The sequence below is a fragment of the Sceloporus occidentalis genome, unplaced genomic scaffold (assembly GCF_023333645.1).
Source record: "Sceloporus occidentalis isolate IW3139 unplaced genomic scaffold, rSceOcc1.0.p SCAF_5, whole genome shotgun sequence".
Classification (NCBI taxonomy): Eukaryota; Metazoa; Chordata; class Lepidosauria; order Squamata; family Phrynosomatidae; genus Sceloporus; species Sceloporus occidentalis.
In genome coordinates, this window is record NW_028316985.1 from 130,842,989 (window position 1) to 130,855,794 (window position 12,806).

A 12,806-nucleotide genomic window follows, 5' to 3' on the forward strand; every position below is an offset into this window, starting at 1 on the left:
CCTCTTTACATATTCAAGAAATTGTATTAATAACACCAGAACCAGCCTAGTGTGGTTCTATAAGCTGGAAACTGCAGTAAAGTTGTATGTATGATGAAGTGGGGAAGAAATGTTATCTCCTGTACATACTAGGTATCACCATTTAATTCGTGTACTAAGACAAGCTAGACAAAAGACGTTTGTTTCAACACTTTCAGTGTCATATTTACTTTGTACCTCCTCCATTTTTGGAGTGAGATTGTAAGCAGATCATTTTAAAAAAATAAATGTGACTAGTTCTGATTGGTTTTGTTTTAACTTTCTGGCACTCTTCTAACGAAATAGCTTTATCTGTGCATCATTCCAACAGATATCACACAAACATGACTTTTAGATTTCTTTTTTCCTCAGTAAATTGTACCTTGAAGCAGATATATTTGACCTTTAAATTCATCCTGCATTATTCCAAGTCTGATTTACAGGGGCAAGTTCATTTCAGATATAAACTACAATGCTCAAGAACTGAAAGTGACCTTGGCCACAAACTTCAACAAAAACATGGACAGATAATGTATTTCCTTATTCCTTGCTGACTTAGGAGCACGTTCTTGTCATTATCACAACAAGAAGAAATGTTGTGAGGCATTTTCAAGGAGAGATAAAACCCAAAGTTATCACATGTATGAGGGCTATCAATAATGTAAACATGAAAAACAAATGGAAAACAGATTTTTAAAAAATCAGTTGCAACCAGCATTCTTTTGGGAAGAAATCACATTGTAAAAATATCATTCCATAAATCATTGTTACTCAGTTCATACTTATAGGCTGATTCTGAAGATATTTATGATGATTACATCTAAAATGTACACCATTTTGCCCTTTAGAAAGCTCTTACAAGACAGTGGAGAGAGCAAGTTGGAGATGTATCATACATAATTGATACATATGGCTATTGCTTTGCTTGTTGACATTTCCAGCTTTAAAAAAGCAAGCATGCATACTAATTTTGTACTTGTGCTAGGGAAAAAACATAGTTTGTTCTCAGGCTATATTTTAATACTCTTTATTTACCTTTCAGAAGTGTTCAGTTTTTTAACTGAAGCCACAGTACAGTATCTCATTCTTTAGAGAGTGAATCAGTTGGTGCACCTGCTTGACTACATCCTTTTATTTAGTTTTAACTCAATAATCACTTTTTAATTTCCTTTCCTCTTTTTTTCTTTTTTTCCCCTTCCTTTCTTTTTTTTCATTTATTTTGGTCCTCCTTCCATTTTGATGGAAGTTTCATGAGGGAAAGCTTGGTGGAAATGAAATCAGTGAATCATTGTGGCGTAGCAATGGCTTGAGAAGTGCAGAAGTCGTAGACGGAACATTGGCTCAAATCTACAATATAAATTTAAGGGTAAACTCTGTAAAAGATGTCCCATTTGTCATAACATGATATCCAGTCATTAACAACAGCCCAGTCCATTTGTCTGAACTAATGTCTTTCCATATGAACTCTGTTTAATTCCATATGACCTCTATGTGATGACATATGTTGTACTCAAAAGACACCCCCCTTCTTTATAACTGAATCAAACATTGATTGATGTTAATGTGTCCCATAAAATTTATATCTGAATCTTCAATAGTAAAATGTCCTTGAAATTAATACATTAAGGCTGCAAGCCTAAGTCTTACTTTCTGCAAGTGCTTTTGTTGACTGTAACAAGACTGGATTTGAATACATATAATACAGAAACATAAAAAGACAGGGCAGGTGCAGATGGCCCTAAAGGATTGGGGCTGAATTGGAGCTGCAGCAACCGCACACCGTTGTCCCAATCCAGAGTTTTTCCAGCCCAAAGAGAAGTACCAAAATGCCCCTCCTTTTTGGGGTGGAAAAAAGCCACCCTTTCTTCCTTGGAGGTGGCTCTTCTGCATTCCTGTGGTGTACAGCGTATGAACGCTGCACCACTGCCATGAAACAACACTGCCCTCCATCTGGTCAGGCGGGTGGTGTGACATTGGCTTGGGGGAGGCACCATGGAGTGTGTCATCTAAACACTATGCCCCCATCCATCCTCAACCTGGCGTTTACTGCCGGTCTGTTTCAGTCTATAGTCACTTAAATACATATAACAACACAATATAAAGCTGCTGTTGTTGTGTGCTTTCAAGCAATTTTTGACTTATGATAACCCTAAGGCATCCCTGTCATGAGGTTTTCTTGTTAAGATTTGTTCAGACAGGTTTCTCTTTGCCTTCCTGGCAGAAAGAGTGTAATTCACACACAGTCATCCAGTGGGTTTTCATGGCTGAATGGAGATTCAAATCCTGGTCTTCAGAGTCATAGGGGTAAAACAGACCGCCCCAAAGGAGCGGCATTTTTCCAGTCCAAAAAGAAGCAGCAAAATGCCACTTCTTTTTGGCCTGGAAAAATGGTGTCCTTGCCACCATGGCAGCACTTTTCCATGCTCCTTTTTCCATGCAGCATGTGAACGTCATAACACTTCCCACTGTGCAGTCAGGCAGACAACGTGACACCAGGGCGGGCTGGTGTCAGGGTGTGCATTGTCCAAACACCATGCCCCTAAGCCACCCAAGCTGGTGCTTACTGCCAATCTGTACAGCCCCACAGTCTAAAGCTCAAACCACTACACCATGCTGGCTCACACTATAAATACAACACACAAATCATAGGATCTTCTACTATTATAAAATTAAAGCAGTGCCAAGACCTTATTGATAGTCTCTTGATGTCCAGTAAAGTCCCTTGCTTGGACAATGAGCTGCCAATGTCTCTTAGAAATACTCAAGAAGGAGCTTCAAGTTGATCTCACAGCAGAGTTTCTCCAAGAATCCTGAAACAAAAGTAAATATATTGATCCCTGTTTGCTTTGGGGATCAAAGAAAATAGAAGGGAGCTGAAAGAGACGGGCTATTTTGAACCATGTCATGCTAATTTGTTGAACTACCTGTAGGTAGTTACAGTTGAACTACCTGTAGGTAGCTACCTGACTCATGAAACAGATTACCACTTCTTGTTGAGATTTTCATCTTCTCAAACATAGTACAAGCAGTGTATCACAAAGCAATCATTGTTGTTTACAGTGTATCTGTTTCGCAGTAATATCCCCTCCAAAATACATAAAGACTTGATTGGAAAGGCACTGCCTTGTGGTCTTGGACTCCAATGGATGCATCAAACTGGGTTTTTTTATTCCATCTCCCCCCCAAAAACGGGAGAACTGCCTTTCCTGGAAGGCTCAAAAAGCTCCCTTAAAACCTGAAGTGTTTTGTATTTTTGGTAATCCTTTTGACTCAGGGACCTGAGGGGCAGAAATAGCCCCTCAAACCCACCAGAGCTGTCCGCCTTGACTTACAGCAACAGAAGACAGAAAAATCTAGTTTCACTTTCTTGTCACCATGTCCTGAGTGGCACAGGCATAGCTGTGTACACTTGCTAAGAATAATAAATGGCCAAAATATGCATCAAACACAAACTAGTATAGTCAAGGACCTAAACAAAATGAAATGTTCTCATCTTTTTAAGGCTGGGCATTTTGTGCAGTGATGCTGATATGCCAAGACAGCAGCCCAGCCCCTTACTTTGATGGCTCCTGAGATGATACTTGATTTAGCAAGTCTGCATGTGTATTAAGAAACATTGACTTAGAAAAACCTGCATGCATATTAAGAACCGTGTGGGTTTTTTTTTTAATTTCTACATTTTTAGGGGTCATACTAAAAAAAAATACCAGATATACCAGAAGGTGGTATGCTAGCATGGCATAGTGGTTTGAGTGTTGGACTATGACTCTGAAGACGAGACAATTCCAAGCTTGGCCATGAGACCCACATGAGTCACATGCTCTCAGCATAAGGGAAAGGCAATGGCAAACCTCTTCTGAATAAAAGCTGCCAAGTAAATCCCTTTATAGGGTCACGATAAGTCAGAAATGACTTGAACGCACACAGCAGCAACAACAACAACAACATTTGAAAGGTAGAGGCTATAGGCACAATGTTGTTGTGTGCCTTCAAGTTATTTCTGATTTATGGTGATACTAAGGCAAATTTATCACAAGATTTCCTGGGTAAAACTTGCTCAGAGGGTTTTTTCCTTGCCTTCCTCTGAAGCTGAGAGGTCAATGAGTAGGTTTCCATGGCTGAATAGGGATTCAAACCATGGTCTCCCAGTGTCCTAGTCCAACGCTTAAACTATTATACCATGCCTACATACAGATGATGAAATACTAAAATTTCTTACAGAGTAAAGTATGGAAATTTCTTACAGAGTAAGGTAGAGTAAGGAAAAAGGAGCATAACTGATGAAAAATCAGGGCAACTTTACATTTAATAGGAAAATAATTAAGCAAAGAGTGTTAATAGAGGTGATGAATTGTATTTCTAGATGTGTTTGTAAAAGTCACGTATAGCCAAGTATAAATATAATCAATGAATGAAATTATCCTTTTAACCCAAGAGATGAATGTTTTTGTGGGAATAAAAGTGCTTCTAGCTTCAGTATATCTTCAAGCTCCTTCATTATGTCCCATTACTTGAATCTGGAATACAGAGCTTGACAGTATTGCTCATTCACATTAGTATGACCTGGCCCAAAGGTTTGCATGTGTGGCATTATTTACCTTGCTAAAATTGCCATTCTAGGGTTGTTGTTGTCTTCAAGCTGTTTGTGACTTATGGCAATCCTAAGGTTTTCTGGGGCTGAGAGTGTGTGACTAGCCCAAGGTCACCCAGTGGGCTTCCATGGCAGAGCAAGGAATCATTCCCTGATCTCCAGAGTTGTAGTCCAATGCTCAAACCACTAGATCATTCAGGCTCTCTGGTTTACGAGATGCCAATTAGTTTTGGTGGAATTAAAAATCATTACTTCCATAATGTTTCTAGTACAGAATCTGGCAGTTCCATTCCTCTTTATATTACCTGGATGGCAAACAGGTATGGCTATACTGTGAAGTTATGCTAGTAGTGGCAATGCTTGTGGCAAAGAAGGGAATAATTCATTACCATTATAACTAGCAACTTTGCCAGGGTTAAAAACCTCTAATTCGGACTAAAATAGCTGGAGGACGAGAGCAGACCGCAACCGCAAACAGGGGTTAAAGCCAAGCCTCGCCGAGCCGGCTTTTAGGCAACTTTATCCCATCAGGGATAAATCACTATAAAGCGAATGTGATAATCTCCATTGAAATAATTCATGATTTTCCATACCTTGGCTCAGTCATCAAACAAAATGGAGACTTGCATTCAAGAAATCAGAAGACTAGGAGACTTGAAAGGGCCACTATGAAGGAACTAGACAAGATCCTGTAGTGTCATATATCATTCAAGTGTTATATATAATCCAATATAAAGTTAGGATTGTCCATGCCATCATATTTCCCATTCCTGGTTGAAATGTGGTGCAGGGGAAGAGTTCTATAAATGCACAGAGGACAAGGGAGGAGACTAGGGAACAAAAATCTCCCTTTTCCCCAAGCATCATGAGCTTTTGTCTCTCTTTTAGGTTCACCATATTCTAGTGCCCTCAATCTAGTCTACCACACCAATATGTGGCAATGTTACAATTGATTGATTGATTGATTGATTGATTGATTGATTTCTATCCAGCTTTTCTCCTGAATGAGATGCAAAGTGATATACATTAAAACATAACTCCTAAAACTGCTGTAGAGCACACAAGATTTTAAAAACATTAAACTATATATCCAACCAAAACCCTATTTTAAGCCATGAGAATTAAAACAGTCAAACACTTAAATGGACATTACATTCATACATACTATTTATCTTAGCATTTAAGGGTTTCATGTAGTCGGGAACCCTAGTGCAAAAACACCCACAATATTTACAGCTTCTCTGTGTGTGTCTATGTACCTTCAAGTCACCTACTGATTTTTGGTGACCTCATGAATTTCATAGGGTTTTTAAGGCAAGGAATACTCAGAAGTAGTTTTGCCAGCTCTATTCTCTCAAATATAGCCTATAGCACCTAGTATGCCTTAACAATCTGTCATTCAAGTTCTAACACAAGGCTAAAATCTCCTTCAGTCCTGACTTGAATGCTTTAGGTTTATCTACATGTTCCAACAATTGACTGAATGCATCTATTCTATTTGGGACTAACAAACAGGATGCCAACCACATGGGTACATCTGCACTGCAGAATTTTTGCAGTTTGATAGTGTTTTAACTGCCATGACTCAATGCTATGGAATTCTGGGATTTGTAGTTCTGTGGGATAGTTAGCCTTCTCTGTCAGAGAGTTGTAGTGTCACAACAAACTGCAAATGCCATGATTCCATAGGCTGGAGCCATGACAGTTAAATCTGTGTCAAACTGCACTAATTCTGCAGTATCACAGCAGCCATAGCAAATCTAGGCGAGATGTTCAATTACCAGTGCTTTGCAACTTGATAACATTTTTGTTGTTATTCTCCTTTATTTGTTAGTTATTCACAGTTTATTCATTTCCTTGGTGTTGGATCATTTTTTATTTCTTTTTCTTTTTCACGTTGGCAGCAATAGATGTAGCAAACTCAATCTAGAAATGTGTTTGGTGAATTGTTATTGATATATGAGGTTTATATATCTTTTTTAAAAATTAGTTTGGCTCCATCTACAGGTGGAAGCAATTTCTGCTGCTGTCATATTAAAATTGATATTTTAAATAGTCTTAATTGAGCTGAAATTTAGAATAAAGCATGCAGCTTAGAAAAAAATGACATGGCAAATTGTCTTGTGTGGCACTAAGACAAAATTAATGTGAGAGTTCTCTATTAATATGTGATTTATATAAAGCTATGATATAAAATAATATAAAACGAGGAAATATATTATGAAATTATGTTTCCTCTTTTCCAGGCAGGTGAAATTATTCTAGCCTCCTTGACCACTTTTATTTAAGGAAAGAGCAAAAGACTCTTGATATTTTTTGCAGTATCTGTCTAATATGTCACAAGGTGAAAAGAAATGGTTAGGATGTAGAGGTCAATACTAGTGATAGTACTCAATGAAGAATCCAAAGAAAAGCACTGAAGAAAAGCAATGAAGAATCCAAAGAAAATGATCATTATAATTCTCTCCTTCCAGCACTCAAAACTGCTACTTCCAAATAACAGCTGTTGCAAAAATGAAGTGCACATTAAAATCTTACTTCATAATAATTTGGATGTAGCCCAGATTTTGCAGGATTTAATATTTGGCTGTCCAAAAGGCCCCTTGCACAGGAAAGAACATTGCCCACTTCATTCTGTACATTCATTTAAAGATTCCTTGTGGTATCTTTATTCTTTTCCTTTTTACTATTAGTACAATATCTTCCACAATTCAGCACTTTAAATATGTTCCATTGGCATTACCCATATCCTTTGTTCTCTCTGAAAATATAGTTTTAATGAGAGTTTGCATCATGAGTATGAAGTTTTTAAGGGCACTATCTGGCATCAGCATTTTATCCAATAATCCAAACATTATATCCTAAAGGTCTTTGCTCTATGCTTTCATATATTCTGCTAGCAGCCTTGTTACACTTTGTCTGTATACAAAGACATAGGTCAGCATAGTTACTCACAGAGGTGCAGTTCTCATATACTATTCCCCCATGCAATAAGCAACAAAAAATCTATATAGTGTACACTGTTCATGTACTACTCAGCTCTAGGCAAGAATTCCTCTTACATTATGTAATGTCCATCTATAGCCTTCATAGTTTCTAGGTGACTGGAGGAAAACTCTCTCATGATGCTCCTTGGCCATAGTATGGCAAAAGAAGATGTTTGATTCAAATAATTCACAGGCAAGCTGCTGTCAATGAATACTCTGGAACTGCAAAGTTGTGACTGACATGGAAGTAAATAGATTGAGAAGCAGCAAGCAGTTGTTGGGTTACTGAAGCTTTTGTATTTTCAACAAAAGATTACAGTACTGAAAAACAAAGAAAAGAATGAAGTATGGCGTGCTAATTTTCACATATTTGGAATACAGGATTGTCACAATGATCCAGGTCTTTATAATCCCATTAGGGATTGTTTATGTTTGTTTTGTTTCTTTTACAGGATGATGACATGAGAGAGAATCGGTTCAGTTTCACAGGGTATGGGATGGGACCACCATGTATACAAGCAAAAGATGGAGTAGCTCCAAAGGGGCCAAATAATCCAACTCAACCTGCACCAAAAACCCCTGAAGAAATGAGGAAGGTATTCATTGATCGGGCGAAGAAAATTGACACCATCTCCCGAGCTTGTTTTCCACTAGCTTTTCTGATATTCAACATTTTTTACTGGGTCATCTATAAAATCGTTAGGCACGAGGACATTCACCAAAAGCAAGATTAAGATTTCCAGGGCATAACCGTCTTGGTGGTACAGATCAGTATACATGTACTGATAGGCTCGCAAAGGGCATGGAGGGGGGTAAATAATATTTGACTTGCTATGCAAAGTCACAAAGAGAGAAGAATGACATCCTATGAAGATACAGTACTTGCTACAACAGTGTTTCTACTTGTTATTAACTAGAAGTAACCTAATTTTTCAAAGTAAAATCACAACATTCTAGACTAAAACTCTACTGCCAACAAATTTATACATAGTGTTACATAATAGTACAGCATTCTTTGATGTTCCTTGCTACAATTTTTAATTCAATGTATTTTTCAAATCTATCAAAGGAAATTCCAGATGTCTTTAGACAAGTGCCATACTAACAAAGTTGCTATTACACTTTTAACTCTCCTTTAAATTTACAAGCAAATATTTGCCTTCGTCTTAATTCTGAAAAATGTAGCTATTTGTTCAAGAGATTTCCCTTTTAAGTGATGACGCATGTTTTCTAGATTTAAGGGCACTGTCAGTGGCTTTTCTAATAAGCACAGGACACATTATAGGCTATAGGTTACAAAGAGAAACTTCCTACAGAATATTTCATAGTGAGGAAAACCACAAACCACTAAGTCAATGAGATCCCATTGATTTTTCTAGTCATGCTGCAGTACCATTCTGAAATAAGCCATGTGCTGAATTGATCAAAATCCTTTTTTAAAAAGTGTTTTTGATTCCAGTGATAGTTCCCAGCCATGTCACAAATTAGTATAACGCAGTCCGGTGACAGTATTTCAATAAGCCAGAGAAGGATAATTAAGTTAAAAAGTATTGAAACTGTGGGAAATTGATGGAAAAATTATTGCCTACTAATATACATACTCATTAGAAAGTGCTTATCCTTAAGATCACTGCAACATACTTCCATGTAAACATGCTTAAAATTAGCCTGCAAGTTCCATCCCTCACTGATGGGGGAGAAATGCATAATTGCCTTTTGAGACATTTGTTTTCTGCTCTAAGCCAAATCTCAATGTATTTTGGCATAGTAAATATCCCAAAATGCATCCACATGTTGGGTGTCAGAATGGATACATAAGTCTGTTTTGGTGAGTTTTGTTCAAAAACTCCAATGAGACTCCCCCCCCCCCCCCCCCCCCAGTATATTCTGGCTGGACAAAAGAATACCCCAGTGCCAAATACCAATAGATTGCTTGGAATATTTTATGTCTGTATACTTTATTTTTTACAGAAAGAAAACAATTCAGGTTCAATAGCAGAAATATAGGATAGTGTTCACTATCACGCATATGACTATGATCTAGAAAGTCTATGCTATTTACTAAACCTGTGTAAATTCTGCAATAAAAAGTCCGCCCTGAGAGTGAATTTGGTCCAATATGTATTGGTGAAGTATTTGGATGCTTTATACATGTGAAATAGCTGGGCTAATTAATCAGCCTCTAAAATATCTATTAGTTAGGTAGGACACAATGTGGAGAAAAGTATTTCCTATAATAGCAAAATCAATATTCTTTAATAAAATATACATCGTGGTTCTAATCTGGATAGTTTAAATCATGAAGACGCTCTGCTTTTTCTGGGATTTCACAATCCCTTGGATTCCTTCTTTCATTAATTATAGATGCGGAAGAAGGGACAAAACTGAGCATCCAAACGTTGTCTTACAGTTGATACCTGCTGATAGCTACAAGGGTTTCTTTTTCTTTTCTTCTCTTCTTCTTTTTTGCTTTTAAATGTTAAATCTTATTGCTGGAACTATTTTCAGTTTGATAGACTCCCCCTGCCCTATAAACTACAGCAGAAGCTTGACTGAGCCAAAATTAAGCCCCATTTTATTTGGATAAAGTTAAATACAGTAGCTGTGTGGCCTGTTTTTTTGTTTCATTCTGTTTCATTTTTAAATAGCATTATTCACCAGCAGTCTTTCTTCCACAAACACCACTGAAAAATGTATAATTTTTAAAAATTAAGTGAAATTTAATCACTAGTAATTTTAATAGGGCTCCAACAATGCGGAAGACCTCCAGTATGCAAGCTACTGCTTAAAGACAAAACATAGCTACCAGATTACACATCTGACTGCAATGCTAGGACACTGAACCTAAATAACACGTATAAAAAAGTATACTATAATTATAGGTTGTAAATCAGACGCAGTACTATTTCTGTGAAGTTAACAGCTTTTCTTCTGGCCTTGGAATATGGCAAAACATAAATGTTCCAAATATTTTACTTTTAAAATAGTTATATGCCTTTTCTTATGTTATTATTTAAGAATTCGCATATTGTCTGTATACAAGTCTACATATACAGACCAATATCCTGTGGAAATGGTAGTACATGAATCTTTCTCAGAGGCAAAATGCGTAAGATGCATGGCAGATGAATAGTCAAAATTATCATGAAAATTATAGTTTTCAATGTTAGCCCAAATTTTAACTTTTTCATAAAATATATTTGTTTATAGCAGGGAAGCTATAAGATGGTTAGGGGCTGCCCTTCATTTTCTTTTAATTTTGAACTTGATGTTAAAAATATGTAGCAGGTAGACAGTGTAGGGTCTCTTGCATGGTGCCTTTTACGGTAATCCAACAGCAGTGATACTACCTGATCTACCTTTACTTCCTGGGGGCAATTGTATGAAAGGGAGAAAAAAAGATGGTTCCCTTCATTTCTCTTATCTTGAACTTATCGTAGTGCATCCTGAAATAGTGGATCAATAGTCAGTTCAATTCTTTCCTTTTCTTCTCTACTTGCATAGTAGGTTTGCCAGATCTCAGGGCCAGGTCTTGAGTCTTCAGTTTTCTTGTATCATCTCCAGGCAGAAGATGAGGTACAAATTCTCCAGTTTTGGAGAGTTGGGCTCCAGGCAACAGGAGAGGTCTGTGTTCAAATCTCAGTTAGAACAGCAGCTTGCAAGGATTCATTGGTTTTTTGCTTCAACTTGCAAAGATTCTCCATGGGCAATCTGTCTATTTACTTAATGTATTCCTTCATTCTCAGCTGTTGTGGCATCACTTGCTTCATTTGCTTTGCAACTACTTTCTGGTAAAGGCAAGTAGCTGAGTGAGAAGGAACAATCCCCTCAGGTCACCCAGAGCTGGGAACAGCCTCTTTAGATAAGATTTCTGCTTTAATTGCCAAAGAAGAAAATACATTTTGTCTCTCTGTGTGTATGTTTTAACAACAAGCTGTGAACAACTCTGGTTGGTATTTGATGCATGACACATATCACCAGGGGTCATACTGAGGTCCCAGATCTGGGCCCAGAAATGTCAGGACTTGTGATGATCCTGAACTGGTAACTCTACTGTATAGAATAAGACAAACATCAGGACTGTTGCACAGGGCCAAACATTGAAGAAACCATTTAAAAACTTTTCCATTGAACTGGCGAAATGGGAGGCTTTCAAACACAGATGCATAAGCAAATGACCATGACAAATATAGATATGAAAGGATATTAAGGAAATATTTTTTCTATTTCTATTTATTTTTTATCCATACTGGCTGTAAATATCATTCTCACTTATAATTGGTATATTCTTCAACATCCTTTTGTCTGAGTATTTGTGATGGTCCTTTGTGGTTTAAAAGATTTATTTATTTATTTATTTATTTGAAGTATTTATTTCCCACTCTTCAGCCACAAAGGCTTTCAAGTATCAAATAATATATTGGAAAGTTCTATAGTATATTTGTAAGAATCTAAATGACTTAGATGACTATAAAAGAACAAGAAAGAAGCAAATGTGATTTTCAGTGATTCTCAGAGAATTAAAGAAAAACTAGATGAAATTATGATTTTTATGAAAAACAGCTCTAGTTTAGTTTATCTGGAGACATATTTTATTGTGGGAATATTTATTTTTGAACAATTTAAAGAATTTAAATTTCAATGTGAAACTTGGGTTAGGAGTGTAACAGCCCATGTGTTTGGACAACGATACTTTAAGTATATATATTTGAATTTTCTTTCAGCATGATTGCTACACCAATTAAGGTTTCAAAATGCATTATTAGGTAAATAGTAATGTGACTATAACTCAGTTTATATATGGTCCATCTGCATAACAGAATTCATAGACACTCCAAAGCCACCAATGGGAAAAATTTTGCTATATGGTTCTTACTGTATGGTTTAAAGGGAAAAAATGGAAATAGCAAGGTATTGGTGAACTGATTCCAATTGTTATAAATAACTCCTTGGGTATTCATTGAAAAGTGAAGCTGCTTCTTGACTAAGTCATAACACTTTACCTACATAAAACAAACAAGAAGAGGCCTAAAGCCTCTGGCTATAGCCACCATCTTATAGTAAAATTCCACACTCAACAAGAAGGGATTCTATTATCCATATTATGTCCAGAAGGCAGATGGATCCCTCCTATAACCTAATTCTTAAATCCAGCACATCACATTGCAACAATTTCTAATTTCATTACAGAGTTTCCTTGGACCTTTCTA

At 36.9% G+C, this 12,806-nt stretch overlaps 1 protein-coding gene across 3 annotated transcripts in view; it reads left to right on the forward strand.

The window, feature by feature from the left end:
* GLRA3 (glycine receptor alpha 3) overlaps positions 1 to 12,356 on the forward strand; it is a 106,359-nt gene extending 94,003 nt beyond the window's left edge. For 2 of the 3 annotated variants that reach the window (XM_089525455.1, XM_089525457.1), the window contains 2 exons: positions 1,265 to 1,384; positions 8,049 to 12,356. In XM_089525455.1, the coding sequence (XP_089381581.1) occupies positions 1,265 to 1,384; positions 8,049 to 8,330 (402 nt within the window). In that variant the 3' untranslated portion in view covers positions 8,331 to 12,356. The remainder of the gene's footprint in view (positions 1 to 1,264; positions 1,385 to 8,048) is intronic. The other variant, XM_089525456.1, reaches the window with a different exon arrangement.
* The last annotated feature ends 450 nt before the right edge of the window (positions 12,357 to 12,806 follow it).